At 38.8% G+C, this 19866-nt stretch overlaps 1 protein-coding gene across 3 annotated transcripts in view; it reads left to right on the top strand.

The window, feature by feature from the left end:
• Positions 1 to 19363, top strand: part of BCKDHB (branched chain keto acid dehydrogenase E1 subunit beta) — a 218856-nt gene extending 199493 nt beyond the window's left edge. For all 3 annotated transcript variants that reach the window (XM_027603713.2, XM_027603709.2, XM_027603710.2), the window contains 2 exons: positions 10363 to 10511; positions 19072 to 19363. In XM_027603713.2, coding sequence (XP_027459514.1) covers positions 10363 to 10503 — 141 coding nt within the window. In that variant the 3' untranslated portion in view covers positions 10504 to 10511; positions 19072 to 19363. The remainder of the gene's footprint in view (positions 1 to 10362; positions 10512 to 19071) is intronic.
• Positions 19364 to 19866: the final 503 nt, after the last annotated feature.

Below are 19866 nucleotides of genomic sequence, written 5' to 3'. Positions count from 1 at the left end.
TTCTTTATCCAGCTTCTCAAACTTTTTAGAAAGATGGTGCCAGATAGGGGGAAATCACTTTTTCTAGTAGTTTCGTTTTGTGACCAGTCTTGAAACTTAAAATCAGGTTGCAGAATGGGGACAGTGACAAATCCTAATAGAAATTTTCCTAGCGCACGTTCAGTTTCCCAAATTCTAAAGGAATATATTTTCCGTGTCTCGAGACAAAAGAATCATCAGTTTGCTTCAGCCAGGATTAATTTCTGCCTTCCGAGCACCATTTGGTGGTATGAGAATGCTCTAGGAATAATTTTATGGAAAAAAAAACTATCAGAAAAACTGAATGCTTTGTCAGATCATCGAAAGTTGCTTAATAGGAGTATCTGAAGCTTCCTGCTGCCAAACAAAAGCAAGAATCCTACCTGACTGAGAGCGGTTTGTTCATGAGATGACCCCAGTGCAGCACGTCGCTTATGTTTATCATTATGGACCCACATTCTCAGGAAATTCCACTTTCCAACTTTGCTGCTGCCGATGCTTGCTTCTATAGGGAAGAATTCTGAACTATAAAATTTGAGAAGCTTCAGCGTCTGTGGAAATTTGAGAGCATTGCCTTCCCCCCGCCACCCCATTGAATATAAATTGTTTTAACAAAAGCATTGTAGCCACAGTACATGGTAAATGCCAGAATTTGCCCATAGTATGTCTGAAAATAATTTTAACATTAGCTTTTGAACTTTGAAAGCCTCAGGGTCTCTTTGGAGACTGCGTGCTGCAAATAAACACGATGTTTATGTGCAGGAGGATTGAAGGAAGAAATGACTGTTTTTAGCTGCTGTTTCTCGCTGTGTTCTTCAGGTGAGGGAGGCGCGGCAGTTGTGGGTCACAGCTCAAGACCGCGTGTGGGGGAAAGCTGGAAAGCAGAACCAAACCTTGACAGGTTTTACCTGGAAAACCAAAGTCGTTTGGATGGGGTGTGGCTTTTACCTTTGTGGCTGCTAATTTAATTTTTATGAAAAGCAAAATGAGTTAATATTTATAAAGTAGTACAGTCCCTGGGCCATAATGAACACTATGTACTTTCTTAAAAAGCAATCTGAGATAACATAAATTATAGAAATGAATTAGCACTTAGTTTCACTTATTTCTGATTTTAAAACCGTGGAAGTTACAAAACCATCATTCTGAGAGAAAAAAAAAATCCCTATTATGTAATAAATTGCTGATGTTAATGTTATATTTTGATTTTAAAATTTGTTCTACTTCAGTTTCTACAGTTAATCTGTCGAGATTCATAGATAATTTTATATTAACATGTTTATATTCTAACACAACTATAGAATTTGAGCCATGAATCATTTCTGTGCATGGTTTAATATCATACTCCAACTTTGTTTTAGGTAGCGAGACTGTATCCGGGGAAACCCATTTAGTTCAGAAATAATATTTCTAACTTCAGAAAATAAGCTTCCATTTTAAAAATGGAATTTGAATTTAAATGAAAATCCTAATTTAGAATTCAGTCCCATTCTTTAGCTAGAGAAATCGTGGAAAACAAAAATTGTACCAGATTGCCAGTAATTTGCATTAAAGAGGAAGAAATGGAATTTTTTTTACAAGTCCTCAGATACTGAAGACATTTCAGTGAAGTTAAGTCAGAGAGATCTCAGTTTTTAATTTAGTCCAGGTTATGATTTTACACAGAAACCTTGCTGAAATAGCTGGGCTTGCCTATAATGTTTTAGGTGTTATAGAAAGCTGGATAAAATGATATTATTCATATACTGTTTCACTTAGTTACACTGGTTCCACTGTGTTTTCGAAGTGAGAGACTTCATATCAAGAAGTGTTTGTTGAATGCATCTCCTGTGCACAGGGTATCAGAAAAATAAAAAAAGCATGGCTTTGATGTTTGAGGGCAGATTAGGGACTGTGCTGTCTGAAGAATTAATTTCATAGGTCTGTGCTATGTAGAAAATTGGTACAGCCTAGTCTTCTAAGCTAAGTTTTAAAAACATGATAACATACTGTTGAAACCATTAGCTTAAATGAAAAGTAATACTGTAGATTAGCAAAAGTTGTATTTATTTAATTCAGTAATGAAATTAATTGGAGCTACTGGCATAGTGCCTTCACAGGTTTCTGTGACTCATTTGCTCAGGAAGTGTGATTCAAGACACCAGAATCATTTTTTCTCCACTGCTAAAGCTCATGTTTTGGCTATGGGCAAGTTTTCATGGCAGATTTAAAACAAATTTAAAACAAATATTCTCTGATAGTATTGGGAAGCTGGGGGATGTCTAGCCTATAAGACTATTATTCAACTCATAATCAAAATATAAGTCTCCAAGTTCATTGCCTTCATTGCTATCAGGTTTGCATCATTCGGTATTTTTTTTTCATATTTTTAGAGTTTAACTCTTGCCCTGCTCATTATGACCTCTAGGTGACTAACTGAACTTAGAAGCGAAATCTCTGTGGTTTTATCTTTAATTTAATAATTTAACTAAATTAGGACTAAATGGTATTGGAATTTAGTTTTAAAACTGAGCACATCCAGAAATCATTTAAAGCTGTTTCTTAATTTTTTTCTCCTAGAGAAGAAATGATAACTCTATGACCTCTACATCTTGTTCGGTGCTCATTACATTTATAGCTTAATTTACTCCCATCCTATCCCCTCTTGGAAATGCAATATATTCTTATAGTTTAAATGGGTTGTTGGTGGCATAATAATGATCATGTGATGTGGAGCTTTTTGTTTGCAAAATAATTTAAAAATTAATTTTCCAAGCTATTACTTTGAAATTAAGTCGTGAACCGATGTTTCTCCTTATTCCAAGGAGGAATGTGAAATCTTGATTATCAGGTAATCCCACAGGCAATGTATGCCCATTTCGACTTGCGATTTGTCTCTCATTACAGCATCCTGCTTTTCTGACTTTCCATTAAATGTTCAGAAAAATTAGTTTTTTGGGAAAATTTAAGTAGTTTTAATCAGCCTATATGAACTATAAAACATAGGAACATATATAAAAGACCCAAAGTGTTCTTATCTCACTTTAAACTTTTCTTCACAACTTTCCAACTCAAGATAATATGTGGTCTTACACAATAGGCTGTCTCCAGCTTTCTGTCAATAGAAGAACTGAATAAAAATTTTTCCAGAATTGCTCCTAGAAAGAAATCCAAGCCTGGGATTGCCTTGAATTAAAAAATAAAGACCAGGGGCGCCTGGGTGGCTCAGTCGTTAAGTGTTTGCCTTCAGCTCAGGTCATGTTCCCAGGGTCCTGGGATCAAGCCCCGCATTGGGCTCCCTGCTCCGCGGGAAGTCTGCTTCTCCCTCTTTCCACTCCCCCTGCTTGTGTTCCCTCTCGCTGTCTTTCTCTCTGTCAAATAAATAAATAAAATCTTGAAAAAAAAAAAAAAAGACCAAATGATTGCTTTAAAAACAAATTAAATGATACTGAGTGGTCTTTTATTCTTGACTCTATTTTTCAAAATGTCTATACCTCGGTTACATTCAATTATATTGGGCTCTTTTACTTGTAACCTTCCAGTAGCTGACAGCCTAATTTGCTATAGTAGCATTGCTTGGAAATGATGTGCTTTTGGGGGGAGGGGAGGCAGATTTTTTTTTAACCATTTCCAGAGCTCTTGACTTCCTCATCTAGCCACACTCTCATCCCAGGCCCAGGAACTGGCACTTGGCGTCCAGGCTCCCTGATTCCCACCAGGGGGCAGCACTGGACCCTCCCTTTCCCTGAGGCTTGATTGCCGCCTGGCTCCTCATAACCTCAGTTCCTCATAGAGCGCTTACTTATTTTTGGTATTTCCTTACATTTTTTAAGGCTTAGTAAGTCTCCAACAAAGGGTAGCCTTTCAGGCACAGTGCTATAAGGGATATTACTTCTCAGTGTTGACTGTTCTGTGCACCAGAATCTTTTCTTCATTGATGATTTGATCTGTGATTTCAAACACTTTGTGTTTATTATAACTTGGGAAATCTCAAGAGAGAAGCAAAAACCTAGCCATTATTGAGCACTATGATATGTCGAGCTTGAAACCAGGTCCTCTTCATACGCTGCTGTATAGTCTACAGGGGCAAGTAGGCCTCTAGTAACAATAGAGTTACAAGACAAGAGGATCATATAATATAATAGCAGAATTTTTAATGCCCCTAATTTGCTGTTAAGTAAACAGAGGCTCGGAGAAGTTAAATCATCGGAAAACAAAGATTCCCTTCAAATAGAATTCCAAATTCCATGCTGTATCAATTATATTTCCACAGCTTTGCCATAAAAACAATGAAAAGATTTGTGGAAAGTGACGAAGGCCCAGTGAGGAATGTCTAAAGCTGATTTCAGTGCTGTAACTCCTGCGACAGGAGAATTTATGCTTCATGTACTGAAAACTCTTAAGAGGGTTGGGGGACGCCTGGGTGGCTCAGATGGTTAAGTATCTGCCTTCGGCTCAGGTCAGGTCCTGGGATCGAGCCCCGTGTTGGGCTCCCTGCTCAGCGGGGCGCCTGCTTCTCCCTCTCCCTCTGCCTTTCCCCCTGCTTGTGCTCTCTCTACCTCTCTCTCTCTCTCTCAAATAAATAAAATCTTAAAAAAAAAAACTCTAATGGGGAGATGCGGTTAAGTGCTGAGAGATCTTGAATGATCCCGTGAAAGCCCTGATCTATACACATTTACATACACATAGTATATACTCGATATTATGTTCACCAAAACACAGGACTAAGTGCAGTACACTCAATTTTTAGAAACCTGTTGATAATTTTAGTTTTCTTAAAACAGTAACAGATCCTCTTGTAATTAATTTTTACTTACTCTCTCTTACCTGCTAAAAAGTATCCAGGCTCTCTGTCCCTCTGCAATCTCAACAAGACACTTAAAACTTTGTTTTGTTGCAGAACATAGGCAAATAAATAATTTATTTTGCTTGCATTTATGATTTTTATGATTTGGCATTATCATTTCAGATTGTCGGCTTCCTTTTCTGGTTAAAATATGCATAGCAACCCAGATGGCTAATATATAAACAATTTGAGTGATGCTTATTTAAATCATTTAGGCTAGCTCAGGAGGTTGCTGAGCCCCGCGACCATCTGTTTATTGCTCTGTGTGTTACTTCTAGGCTTAAGTGTGCGCTTTCACCTTCTTCACATTGTCTTAGCCTTTACCTTCCTGATATATACACGGAAGAGCCTTCTTAGACTCAATTTAACCCTTTATGCCTCTTGAGGTTCTGTTCTAAAACCTTAATCCCAACCTGCCTTCTATTTTACCATTCCTTTTTATTTTAGTTTTTCCTGTTACTACTATCCTCAACAGTCACTTCGCAGATGAGTGACTAGGAACACGGGCTTTGTAGTCAGGTTAGAACCTCATCTGTGAAATGGAATATAATACCTACCTCATAGATTTGTGAGAATGATTAAACGAGATAAAATATATTCATTACATACTATTCTGCTACATCCTAAGTACCGGTTACTATTATTAGCATGTTTTAGAAAGAAAATTCTCATAATGACAAAAAGACATTCAGAAGTAAATTTCGAATACCATATACTAGAATTTCACACAACGGTCTTTTGGAAGGAATATCTGTTTCTCCCTAAGCACCTGACTGGGTGAAAGCACACACCACAACAAAATGTATGTAGGCATTACCAGGTGATGGCGTGAGGGTTACGCCCCTCTTTCACTGGATCCATGGCGAAACTTTGGACCATGAATAGCTGGAGAAAAGTTTTCTCTTGGCACCTATCTGGGTTCTCTTCTGATGTCCCTGGTTACATATTAGACTGTAATCTGCTTTGGAACCTCACCTTCACATTTGTAATGGTTCCCTGTGGACTGAGCTGGTCCACATACAAGCTTTCCAAGGAAAGAGACCAGAAACTGGCCTCTCCCATGTTAGCCCCTGTGCTGGCCATGACCTGTAATCCTCACAACCTGTGGGTAAGGTCATTATTTCTTCCCAATTTTATGTGGATTACTATTTCTGAATCAAAGAGCGTCAAGAGTTTTTAAAGTCTGAGTGTGCTTATGCAGTCAATGGAAAAGAAGAATACAATTAATCTGGATGGTCTTGGAAATTCAGGGCACATGGTTACTATAGTGAATAGTGTCATAATATGGTATAAAATAAGAGATATACACTTTCTGGACGGTTAATCTGGTACATTGGTCTACAAATCTGCCAATGAGATTCAAAAAATTTTTAAAGATTTTATTTATTTATCTGACAGAGAGAGAGAGAGAGAGACAGTAAGAGACGGAACACAAGCAGAGGGAGTGGGAGAGGGAGAAGCAGGCTTCCGGCCGAGCAGGGAGCCCAATGTGGGGCTTGATCCCAGGACCCTGGGATCATGACCTGAGCCGAAGGCAGACGCTTAACGACTGAGCCACCCAGGCGCCCCTCAAGTTTTTTTTTGTAAGTGTGTGTGTGTGTACAGCTTCTGTAAGAAAAAACAGGTTGAACAAGGATGCCCTGTTTTGATGGTTGCCCAGAGAAACATATACCCACACGTAAGTCATTTGTATATGAAACAGTCCATTAGGAGATCGCTCTGTGCAGCTGCTTGACCCAAACATTTTTTTTCCCCAGTCTCTTTGAAAGAAGTCTTAACACAAGTCTGTGGAAGGAATAACTTAAGTCTCTCTAATAATACTTCAGTTAGCAAAGCATTAAAATGTCAAACTGTTTCAATTGGTCAGGGCATATCCTTATAAAATTGAATCATAGTCCTCTGTTACGTATTTTTCTATTGTCTTCCATGATTTTTTTAATTTGAATTCAGTTAACCAACGTATAGTACATCGTTAGTTTCTTCCGTGATTTTTCAAATATATTTTATATATTTATATACAGTACTTTAAAATCCTTTCATTTCACTTAATGTACAGTAATTTTTTCCAAATTAAGGAAATGCTACATATAAAGATACAAAACTAACATAAAATAGTAACCTTTATTCACATAAGAAGATGATCCTGTACTCTTTTATGTCAGTGTCACTTAACTACAAAAATAATCCTATTTCATAAAAACTCAAACAATACATATAAAGTATGAGGTAGAGTCCTTTCTTACCTCTTTGCCTCTCCTGACCTCAGAGGGTGACCACTGGTTATAGTTCAAGTGCGACCTTTCAGACCTTTTTCTATGCCCATGCAAACACACAGGTGTATCTTGTAAAGAGTGACTATAACATTCTTGAGGAATTAGGAGCACTGCTATGTGGAAAAAAATTTTGATGATGTTAGTCGTTATGTTAAAAGGAGTCATTTTCACAAACACTGACAGATCGTTTTGTTGTAGCCCAGCTTTCCAAGTTTGAAGGAGTACTATTTTATACCAGGTATAAAGTCAAGGGCATTTAGTAAAATGTTTTACCTTTGATTCTCTGTACTTCACAGTTTGACCATGGATAGTTTATGAAGAGTACAGTATTCAGGGAAGATGGAAAAACAGCCAGTGTCAACTAAAGTAATAAAGCGGAGTTAATCCCATGTCAACAATTAAATTCCTTTAAAATTACTTGTTGCAGTCAAGAAACAATCCACCATTCTGTCATTTTTTTTTTTTTAGCTTATTAGTAGGTGGAATTTCTTAGGTGACTCTTTAAACCTTATATATCTAGTGTTCTCAAGTTATTCATGAAGATTTCCTGTTGAGAGGAAAAACCGGCATTTATTTGGCGTTTGACACTATAAATCACAGTGGTTATGGGGGCAGAGGGAGGTCTGTAAAGGGCCAGTTGGATCTCTCTGATGCTAATTTGTCCTGTTCCCAGGCCCTTTCTGCCCTGATATGCTTGCCACTTAAAGAAATATGCACAGAGGATAGGCAGTGAGCATCAGGATTCCTTTATGTAAAAATTTCTGCTCAAATGAAAATTTTAGACTACTACAATAGCCAAACTGTGGAAACAGCCCAAGTGTCCATTGATGAATGGATAAAGATGTGGTATATGTGTGTGTGTGTGTGTGTGTGTATGTGTGTATATATGTGTGTATACATGTGTGTATATATGTGTGTATACATGTGTGTATATGTGTGTATGTGTGTATATGTGTGTGTATGTGTGTATATATGTGTGTGTATATGTGTGTGTATGTGTGTGTATATGTGTGTGTATATATGTGTGTGTATGTGTGTGTATGGGTGTATGTGTGTGTATATGTGCGCGCGTGTATATGTGTGTATGTGTATATGTGCGTGTGTATGTGTGTATATGTGTGTGTATGTGTGTATACATGTGTGTATGTGTGCATATATATGTGTGTATGTGTGTGTATGTGTGTATATATGTGTGTGTGTATGTGTGTGTATATGTGTGTGTATATATACACACACACAATGGAACACTACTCAGCCATAAAGGGAATGACATCTTGCCCTTTGCAACAACGTGGGTGGAGCTAGAGAGTATAATACTAAGTGAAAGAAGTCAGTCAGAGAAACAAAGATAACCATATGATTTTACTCATATGTAGAAATTAAGAAACAAAACAAATGAGCAAAGAGACCAAAAAAAAGAGAGAGAGCAAAATCAAGAAACGGACTCTGAACTCTAGAGAACACCCTGATGGTCACCAGAGGGGAGGTGGGTAGGGGGACGGGTGAAATAGGTGCTGGGGGTCCAGGAGGGCACTTGCTCTGATGAGTACCCGGTGTTGTGTGGAAGTGTTCAGTCGCTATGTTGTACACCTGAAATGAATATCACACTGTATATTAACTGGAATTTAAATAAAAACTTAAACAAAATAAAGCATTGTGTTAAGGAGCAAATTAAAATAAAATACAGTTAGGTAAAATATGTAAGGAAAGGTGGACCTCAAATCCTTTGTAAAGCAAGGTAATATAGAAAGTAGATGTGTAAAAAACCTAAAGTTTTTTGTTGTTGTTGGTTTTTTTCTGTTTTGTTTTGTTTTGTTTTTAGTATAGTTGACACACAATGTTACAGGTGATTTGACAAGTTTATACATTGTGCTATTTCAGCACAGGCGTAGCCACTGTCTGTCCATTATATCGCTATTACAGTATCATCGACTGGATTCCTTGTGCTCTGCTTTTTCTTCCCATGACTTAACTCATTCTATAACTGGAGGCCTGTATCTCCCTCTCCCTGTCACCCATTTTGCCCAACCCCCCACCCTCCTCCCCTCTGGCAACCATCAGCAAAAACCTAAGATTTTATTTGAGGTAATAGCTGTGAAGGGTAACATTAATATCATCTTCATAGGAACAGTTTAATCACATAGCTCCCTTTAGATTTTTTTTTAATTCTCTAAAAATTTTATTTTCAAGTTTGAATTTGTCACCTGAATAATTTTTTTTTTTTCCTGCAGATAATTTCCTATAGGATTCCTCAAGTGTGGTTGGGATTTTACATTTTTGAACCATAGCCCTGGCCTCATGGAGTTCATTGTCTCTCAGGAGAGACAGATAATTGGGCAAACTACAGTTCAGTACTGTGAGAGCTAAGGGCAGAAACCCCTCTGTCAGTGGTGCGGGGTTGGGGAAGTGCCACCAGGGAAGTCTTCCCGGCGGAGGTGACTCCTAACATGATATCTGAGAGATGTGCACACACGAGTCAGGCAAAGAGCAATGGGCTTGGGCTGGGAATTGGCCAGGGAACCATCAGCATCTACCAAAGCCTGGCCATGAGAGAATCCAGAATACGGTTAAGTAAGTGCTAGAAGTTCAGTCTGGCTGTAGGGTAATTAAAAACATTTATTATGATAGTTATACATGTCCACTGTATATAAAATTTGAAAAATACAGGAAACAAGAGAAAACATATGCCATCACTCATTTCAAGCTGCAGAGTTTCCTGTGAATATTTTCTTACGATTTTGTCATGCCTTATATTTGTATTTATAGGACAACACGTTTGGTATACTCCCAGTGCAGCTTAATCCAGTGCTATGTATGGAGGCATAAATGCGTGCATGTATGAAGACATTTTATTTTTTTTTAATTTTCTTTTTAAAGTTTTATTTATTTGAGAGAGAGAAAGCGAGCATGGCGGGGAGGGTCAGAGGGAGAAGCAGACTCCCCGCGGAGCAGGGAGCCCGATGTGGGACTCGATCCTGGGACTCCAGGATCATGACCTGAGCTGAAGGAAGTCGCTTAACTAACTGAGCCACCCAGGCATCCCAGTATGAAGACATTTTAAATAAAATTGGGATCACGCCAAACATGCTGTGTGTTACTTTATTTTTTAAACTTTCTTTTTTACATTTCAATATACTTACTTATTTTAATGCCCTTGGATAGAATTACATTTCAAGTGGAAATGTTTCATCTCTGTGAATAAAAAGAAATATTCCTGAAGTGAGCTATTTGTATTCTTCTCTGCAGGAAGAATGTTTCCTGAACCTAGAGGCTCCTATATCAAGGGTATGTGGGTATGACACACCGTTTCCTCATATTTTCGAGCCCTTCTACATCCCAGACAAATGGAAATGCTATGATGCCCTTCGAAAAATGATCAACTATTGATCATATTGGTAAGTCAGCCCTGCATTTTGACAAAGCTAGCATATGTCACTCACATGACTGTTCCGTTAACCAAGAGCCACGGTCATCAGTGCATTGGCAATTTCCAGAACAAAGTGGATTGAAGAAAAAAAATTGAAATTTATAGTGGTATATTTACATATAATAGAAACACATCAGGTATATATTTATCTGATATCTATAAAACATGCGTGCATATATTAACATTGAGAAATCAAATATACCTTACTCCACTCTTCCAACTTTATCCTCATTTCTGTATATTTTTATCAGCCATTTAAATTGTTCATGAATTGGGTTAATTTCTGTTATTTAAAAATGGTCCTTCGAGCACCATTGGTTTGGACTCCAGTGAATTTAAACTATATGATGATTCATAACATGAAATTTGCCTTTATATTATCTAAAAATAGGTTTGTTGAGCAGGAAACCTATTTATTGTGTATAGGGAAGTTTTTACTTAAAAGAAAAATCCAGCACCACCACCATTTCCAGAATCCTTTTTGGCAAGTGAATGTTTTTAAATTGTGGATAATAAATGACATTTATTTATTATGATTTTCAATGCTTATCTGCCTCTTCAGCAGTGTTATTCTAGCAAAAAATGAATATCATTAAAAACTGTTTAATTTTCAGGTTTTAATATAGAAAGAAGTTGCTATCACTGACACTGCTTTGTTTTATCTTGGCATTTTTGAAATGCATAGATAGGATAAAATTTTACATTTAATATTTTAATATTAACATGTGATATTTACATTTTAATATCTAGATTGTCTAAAAATAGTAATAATAATACATTTTGAAGAACTACCATCTTTCAAAGAAAAAGGGAGAATAGGCTCTGTGTAATAACATAAGCCCACACTTTTTTAAAGATAAGAAATATTGTAATTCTTGAATTCTGTGTCTGAGGAGTAAACCTAGCCCATCGAAAACCAGAGAGATACCTTTAAAGTTGTACAGATAGAGAAAATAATGCCCCCTCCATTTGCCACTATGGCCCCCACATTTTTTGCAGTTCTATTTTGAGAGTGTTGCAGATGTAAGTTTGGGCCATTAGTCCACACATCCTTGGTATTCTCTCAGACACACTGAAGGAAATGCTGTATATCTGGTGTCCTCTTAATGTCTGTGAAAGCAGCTGGCTTCGACAGTAAGTCACACTTAGGACTAGTTAGAGGAATACCATCTCTTTTGTCCATCTTCTTCTTCCCATGGACTATCCCTAATGGAGATCCAAGGTAATAATAACGTGTGGCTATAGAGTTTAGGTGCTGGTTTAAATTTGGATATATAATTCTTTTTAAACATAAAAAATATTTAAACCTGAGCAAGATGGCGGAGGAGTAGGAGACCTAGATTTCGTCTGGTCTCAGGAATTCAGCTGAATAGGGATCAAACCATTCTGAACACCTACGAACTCAACAGGAGATCGAACAGGAGAGTAGCAACAACTCTCTGAACAGAGAAGCGACCACTTACTGGAAGGTAGGGCGTGCCGAGAAGTGAATCCGAGGCGATATTCGGGAGGATAGACGGCGGGGGAGGGGCCTCCGCCGGCCGCTTCTGGCAAGTGCTAGAGCCGCGGAGCACAAAATCGGACCTTTTAGAAGTTGGCTCGGCGGAGGGACATCGCTGCAGTGGCTAAGCGGGGGGTGGAATCCTCCCGGGACAGTGTGGTCTCAGGACCCTCGGGGTCACAGGAAGACCGGGGGTGCCTGAGTGCGCCAGAGCTCCCAGGGATCGGAGCAGGGAAGCTGGCTGCAGAGACGGAGCTGAGGCGCGGGCTCTCAGCTCGGGGTTGCCATAAACTGTGATCTGGGGCCCAGTCGGGCCACTGCTCCTCCAGCAGGGACCCAACAAGTAGCAGATCCGGGGAGACTCCCCTTCCTTCCCGGGGAGGAGCGGTGCGGGAACGCACTGCAGGGATCTGCTGGGTTTGGAGACTCCGCGCAGGGTCGGGTGCCAGAGATAGCAACGCTCGATCACAGGCCCGGTGAGCACGGAGTGCGGCCGGAGACCGGGGACAAGGAAGTGACTGCTTTTATCTGGGGGCACACTGAGGAGCGGGGCCCCGAGTTCTCAGCTCCTCCGAGTGGAGATTGGGAGGCCACCATTTCTGCCCTGGTCCTCCAAAGCTGTACCGAGAGCTTGCAGGGAACAAAAGCTCCTGAGAGCAAACCGGAGCAGGTTCCTTAGCCCGGACCGACAAGGGCGGGGCAATTCCGCCTCCAGCAAAGACATTTGGAAACCACAGCAACAGGCCCCTCCCCCAGAAGATCAACACAAACAGCCAGCAAGCCAAGACCAAGTTGATCGATCAAGGAGAATAGGAGAACTCCAGCGCTAGGGGAATACTGCACATAGATTCATGGCTTTTTTTTTTTTTTTTTTACCATGATTCATTATTTCATCAAAGTTAATTTTTGTTGACTGGTTTTTTTTTATTTTTCTTTTTCCATTTTTCAACCAACATCTTATAAATCCCTTTTTAAAAAAAAAAATTTTTATTTTTCATTTTTAGAGTTATATTTTATCCCTTCATAGTAGTTACCCTTATTTTTGGCATATATATATATATAAGTTCTCTCTTTAAAATTTTGAGGTACAGTTTCTTCTAACAGATCAAAATATACCCTAAATCACTAGTGTATGGCTTTGTTCTAGTCTCCTGCCTGATCACATTCTCTCCCTTTTTCCTTTTTTTTTTTTCTTAAATCTTCTTTCTTTTTTCAAACAACTTATCTTACCAAGTCCTTTTATAAAATCTTTTATAATTTTCATCTTTACAGTCATCTTCCATCCCTTCATTGTATCAACCCTTATTTTGTACATATATGTCTTTCTTCCTTTAAAATTTTAGGAGGCACTTTTTTCTAACAGACCAAAATACGCCCAAAATCTAGTGTGTGGCACTGATCTATGCACTAGCCTGATCATATTTGATCATATTCTGCCTTTTTTGTATTGTTTTGTTTTTGTTTTTATCTTTTTTTTTCTTTTTCTCTTTCTTTTTTCTTTCTTTCCCTTTCTTTTCCCCTGGTTTCAGGTCTTTTCTGATTTGTATACAGTATATTTGCTGGGGACGTTGTAAACCTGTTAGCATTTTGTTCTCTCATTCATCTATTCTCCTCTGGACAAAATGACAAGACGAAAGAAATCACCTCAGCAAAAAGAACAAGAGGTAGTACCGTCAGCCAGGGACCTACTCAATACGGACATTAGTACGATGTCGGACCTAGAGTTCAGAATCATGACTTTAAAGATACTAGCTGGGCTTGAAAAAAGCGTGGAAGTTATTAGAGAAACCCTTTCTGGAGAAATAAAAGAACTAAAATCTAACCAAATCGAAATCAAAAAGGCTATTGATGAGGTGCAATCAAAAATGGGGGCACTAAATGCTAGGATAAATGAGGCAGAAGAGAGAATCAGCGATATAGAAGACCAAATGATGGAAAATAAAGAGGCTGAGAAAAAGAGAGAGAAACAACTACAGGATCACGAGGGCAGAATTCGAGAGATAAGTGATATGATAAGACGAAACAACATTAGAATAATTGGGATCCCAGAAGAAGAAGAGAGAGAGAGAGGGGCAGAAGGTATATTGGAGCAAATTATAGCAGAGAACTTCCCTAATGTGAGGAAGGAAACAGGCATTAAAATCCAGGAGGCACAGAGAACCCCTCTCAAAATCAATAATAATAGGTCAACACCCCGACATCTAATAGTAAAACTTACGAGTCTCAGAGACAAAGAGAAAATCCTGAAAGCAGCTCGGGAGAAGAGATATGTAACCTACAATGGTAGAAACATTAGATTGGCAACAGACCTATCCACAGAGACCTGGCAGGCCAGAAAGGACTGGCAAGATATCTTCAGAGCACTAAACGAGAAAAATATGCAGCCAAGAATACTATATCCAGCTAGGCTATCATTGAAAATAGAAGGAGAGATCAAAAGCTTCCAGAACAAACAAAAACTAAAGGAATTTGCAAAGACGAAACCAGCCCTCCAAGAAATATTGAGAGGGGTCCTCTAAGCAAAGAGAGAACCTAAAAGCAGCAAAGAGCAGAAACGAACACAGACAACAGACAGTTAACAGTCACCTTACAGGTAATACAATGGCACTAAATTCATACCTTTCAATAGTTACCCTGAATGTAAATGGGCTAAATGCCCCAATCAAAAGACACAGGCTATCAGATTGGATTAAAAAACAAGACCCATCAATATGCTGTCTGCAAGAGACTCATTTTAGACCCAAAGACACCCCCAGATTGAAAGTGAGGGGGTGGAAAACCATTTACCATGCTAATGGACACCAAAAGAAAGCTGGGGTGGCAATCCTTCTATCAGACAAACTAGATTTTAAAACAAAGACTGTAATAAGAGATGAGGAAGGACACTATATCCTACTTAAAGGGTCTATCCAACAAGAAGATCTAACAATTGTAAATATCTATGCCCCGAACATGGGAGCAGCCAATTATATAAGGCAATTAATAACAAAAGCAAAGAAACACATTGACAACAATACAATAATAGTGGGGGACTTTAACACCCCTCTGACTGAAATGGACAGATCATCTAAGCAAAAGATCAACAAGGAAATAAAGACTTTAAATGACACACTGGACCAAATGGACTTCACAGACATATTCAGAACATTCCATCCCAAAGCAAAGGAATACACATTCTTCTCTAGTGCCCATGGAACATTCTCCAGAATTGATCACATCCTAGGTCACAAATCAGGTCTCAATCGGTACCAAAAGATTGGGATCATTCCCTGCATATTTTCAGACCACAATGCTTTGAAACTAGAACTCAACCACAAGAGGAAAGTCGGAAAGAACTCAAATACATGGAGGCTAAAGAGCATCCTACTAAAGAATGAATGGGTCAACCAAGAAATTAAAGAAGAATTAAAAAAATTCATGGAAACCAATGAAAATGAAAACACAACTGTTCAAAATCTTTGGGATACAGCAAAGGCAGTCCTGAGAGGAAAGTATATAGCAATACAAGCCTTTCTCAAGAAACAAGAAAGGTCTCAAATACACAACCTAACCCTACACCTAAAGGAGCTGGAGAAAGAACAGCAAAGAAAGCCTAAACCCAGCAGGAGAAGAGAAATCATAAAGATCAGAGCAGAAATCAATGAACTAGAAACCAAAAGAACAGTAGAACAGATCAACGAAACTAGGAGCTGGTTCTTTGAAAGAATTAACAAGATTGATAAACCCCTGGCCAGACTGATCAAAAAGAAAAGAGAAATGACCCAAATCAACAAAATCATGAATGAAAGAGGAGAGATCACAACCAACACCAAAGAAATACAAACAATTATAAGAACATATTATGAGCAACTCTATGCCAGCAAATTAGATAACCTGGAAGAAATGGGTGCATTCCTAGAGATGTATCAACTACCAAAATTGAACCAGGAAGAAATAGAAAACCTGAACAGACCTATAACCACTAAGGAAATTGAGACAGTCATCAAAAATCTCCCAAGAAACAAAAGCCCAGGGCCAGATGGCTTCCCAGGGGAATTCTATCAGACATTTCAAGAAGAATTAATACCTATTCTCCTGAAACTGTTCCAAAAAATAGAAATGGAAGGGAAACTTCCAAACTCATTTTATGAGGCCAGCATTACCTTGATCCCAAAACCAGAAAAAGACCCCATCAAAAAAGAGAATTACAGACCAATATCCTTGATGAACATGGATGCAAAAATTCTCACCAGAATACTAGCCAATAGGATCCAACAGTACATTAAAAGGATTATTCACCACGACCAAGTGGGATTTATCCCTGGGCTGCAAGGCTGGTTCAACATCCGCAAATCAATCAACGTGATACAATACATTAACAAAAGAAAGAACAAGAATCATATGATCCTCTCAATAGATGCAGAAAAAGCATTTGACAAAGTACAGCATCCTTTCTTGATCAAAACTCTTCAGAGTATAGGGATAGAGGGTACATACCTCAATATCATAAAAGCCATCTATGAAAAACCTACAGCGAATATCATTCTCAATGGGGAAAGGCTGAGAGCTTTTCCCCTAAGGTCAGGAACGCGGCAGGGATGTCCACTCTCACCACTGCTATTCAACATAGTATTAGAAGTCCTAGCCACAGCAATCAGACAACAAAAAGAAATCAAAGGCATCCAAATCGGCAAAGAGGAAGTCAAACTCTCACTCTTTGCAGATGATATGATACTGTATGTGGAAAACCCAAAAGACTCCACCCCAAAACTGCTAGAACTCATACAGGAATTCAGTAAAGTAGCAGGATATAAAATCAGTGCACAGAAATCAGTGGCATTCCTATACACCAACAACAAGACAGAAGAGAGACAAATCAAGGAGTCGATCCCATTTACAATTGCACCCAAAACCATTAGATACCTAGGAATAAATCTAACCAAAGAGGCAAAGGATCTGTACTCAGAAAACTATAAAATACTCATGAAAGAAATTGAAGAAGACACAAAGAAATGGAAAAATGTTCCATGCTCATGGATTGGGAGAATCAACATTGTGAAGATGTCAATGCTACCTAGAGCAATCTACACATTCAATGCAATCCCCATCAAAATACCATCCACTTTTTTCAAAGAAATGGAACAAATAATCCTAAAATTTGTATGGAACCAGAAGAGACCCAGAATAGCCAGAGGAATACTGAAAAAGAAAAGCAAAGCTGGCGGCATCACAATTCCGGACTTCCAGCTCTATTACAAAGCTGTCATCATCAAGACAGTATGGTACTGGCACAAAAACAGACAGATCGATCAATGGAACAGAATCGAGAGCCCAGAAATGGACCCTCAACTCTATGGTCAACTTATCTTTGACAAAGCAGGAAAGAATGTCCAATGGAAAAGAGACAGTCTCTTCAACAAATGGTGTTGGGAAAATTGGACAGCCACATGCAGAAGAATGAAACTGGACCATTTCCTTACACCACACACAAAAATAGACTCCAAATGGTTGAAAGACCTAAACGTGAGACAGGAGTCCATCCAAATCCTAAAGGAGAACACAGGTAGCAACCTTTTCGACCTTAGCCGCAGCAACTTCTTCCTAGAAACATCGCCAAAGGCACGGGAAGCCAGGGCAAAAATGAACTATTGGGATTTCATCAAGATAAAAAGCTTTTGCACAGCAAAAGAAACAGTCCACAAAACCAAAAGACAACCGACAGAATGGGAGAAAATATTTGCAAATGACATATCAGATAAAGGGCTAGTATCCAAAATCTATAAAGAACTTATCAAACTCAACACCCAAAGAACAAATAATCCAATCAAGAAATGGGCAGAAGACATGAACAGACATTTCTCCAAAGAAGACATCCAAATGGCCAACAGGCACATGAAAAAGTGCTCAACATCGCTCGGCATCAGGGAAATCCAAATCAAAACCTCAATGAGATACCACCTCACACCCGTCAGAATGGCTAAAATTAACAAGTCAGGGAATGACAGATGTTGGCGGGGATGTGGAGAAAGGGGAACCCTCCTACACTGTTGGTGGGAATGCAAGCTGGTGCAACCCCTCTGGAAAACAGTATGGAGGTTCCTCAAACAGTTGAAAATAGAGCTACTGTGTGATCCAGCAATTGCACTACTGGGTATTTACCACAAAGATACAAATGTAGGGACCCGAAGGGGTACGTGTACCCCAATGTTTATAGCAGCAATGTCCACCATAGCCAAACTGTGGAAAGAGCCCAAATGCCCATCAACAGATGAATGGATAAAGAAGAAGTGGTATATATACACAATGGAATATTATGCAGCCATCAAAAGGAATGAGATCTTGCCATTTGCAACGACGTGGATGGAACTGGAGGGTGTTATGCTGAGTGAAATAAGTCAATCAGAGAAAGACATGTATCACATGACCTCACTGATATGAGGAATTCTTAATCTCAGGAAAGAAACTGAGTGTTACTGGAGTGGTTGGGGGTGGGAGGGATGGGGTGGCTGGGTGATAGACATTGGGGAGGGTATGTGCTACGGTGAGCGCTGTGAATTGTGAAAGACTGTTGAATCACAGTTCTGTACTTCTGAAACAAATAACGCAACATATTTTAAGAAAAAAGAAAAAGAAGAAGATAACAGGAGGGGAAGAAAAGGGGAGTATGTCAGAGGGGGAGACGAACCATGAGAGATGATGGACTCTGAAAAACAAACTGAGGGTTCTAGAGGGGAGGGGGGTAGGGGGATGGGTTAGCCTGGTGATGGGTATTGAGGAGGGCACGTTCTGCATGGAGCACTGGGTGTTATGAACAAACAATGAATCATGGAACACTGCACCAAAAACTAATGATGTAATATATGGTGATTAACATAACAATAAAAAAATTAAAAAAAATATTTAAACCTATTGAAAACATGATAAAAGAATAGTTTTTCTATGCTTTATGTGAAATATGGCATTAAGGAAAAGAGTCATGCAATTAAGAAATCTATATTTAATTCATGATGGCCAGAATGTCTATAATTGTTATTAATTTCTTTTACAGAAAAACTGGAAGATTGTGACTAGATACGGAAATATTTTTCTGAAAATTCTTTTTATTTCCTCAGACTTCTCTCTTCTTGAAAATAGAGTTTTTATGAACTGAACCATCATGGATATTGGCTGAAAATTTTTAATTAGTTATTGTATTAACACATATGAATTGATTTCCATTAAGAGTGTCTGATTAACTTTTTAAAATGCTTCACTTGGTAGTCTTATAAATTCCATTTAATTACATCTGTAAATATTGGGTATGGGGTAGTATTCAATAAAGCAAAATCAGATTGTCCTCAGGTTGTGTGTCTTTTTTTTCATTAGCTAAAAGAATCTTCATCGGAGTAATAGATTAACTTGTTAATTAAATCTGAATGAAAGTGAAATGCTTAGAAATGCTGATTTTCAGCTTCATTATATTTAGTGTAGTTCTTTATGGCTAAGATGGTTGTATGTTGATGAAACTTCTGGGATATTTTTCCTGGTTCTTCCCTCTTGTCTCAACAAGATGCATTGATGGGGTTGCCTGGTGGCTTGGTTCTTAAGCTGCCTTTGGCTCAGGTCATGATCCCGGGGTCCTGGGATCGAGCCCCGCATCGGGCTCCCTACTCAGCGGGGAGCCTGCTTCTCCCTCTCCTCCCAGCTCGTGCTCTCCCTCGCTATCGCTGTCCTTCTCTCTCTCTCTCTCTCAAATAAATAAATAAAATTAAAAAAAAAAAGATGCACTGGTGGGCATACTCATTTTTTCTCCAAAGCATGGTGGGGCAGGACCATCCTTGCTGCCTCTCTTCCTAATTTTGAG

This window comes from Zalophus californianus, chromosome 7, assembly GCF_009762305.2.
Source record: "Zalophus californianus isolate mZalCal1 chromosome 7, mZalCal1.pri.v2, whole genome shotgun sequence".
NCBI classification, from domain to species: Eukaryota; Metazoa; Chordata; class Mammalia; order Carnivora; family Otariidae; genus Zalophus; species Zalophus californianus.
Note: the sequence above shows the minus strand (reverse complement) of the source record. Positions and strands in the feature narration are given on the sequence as shown.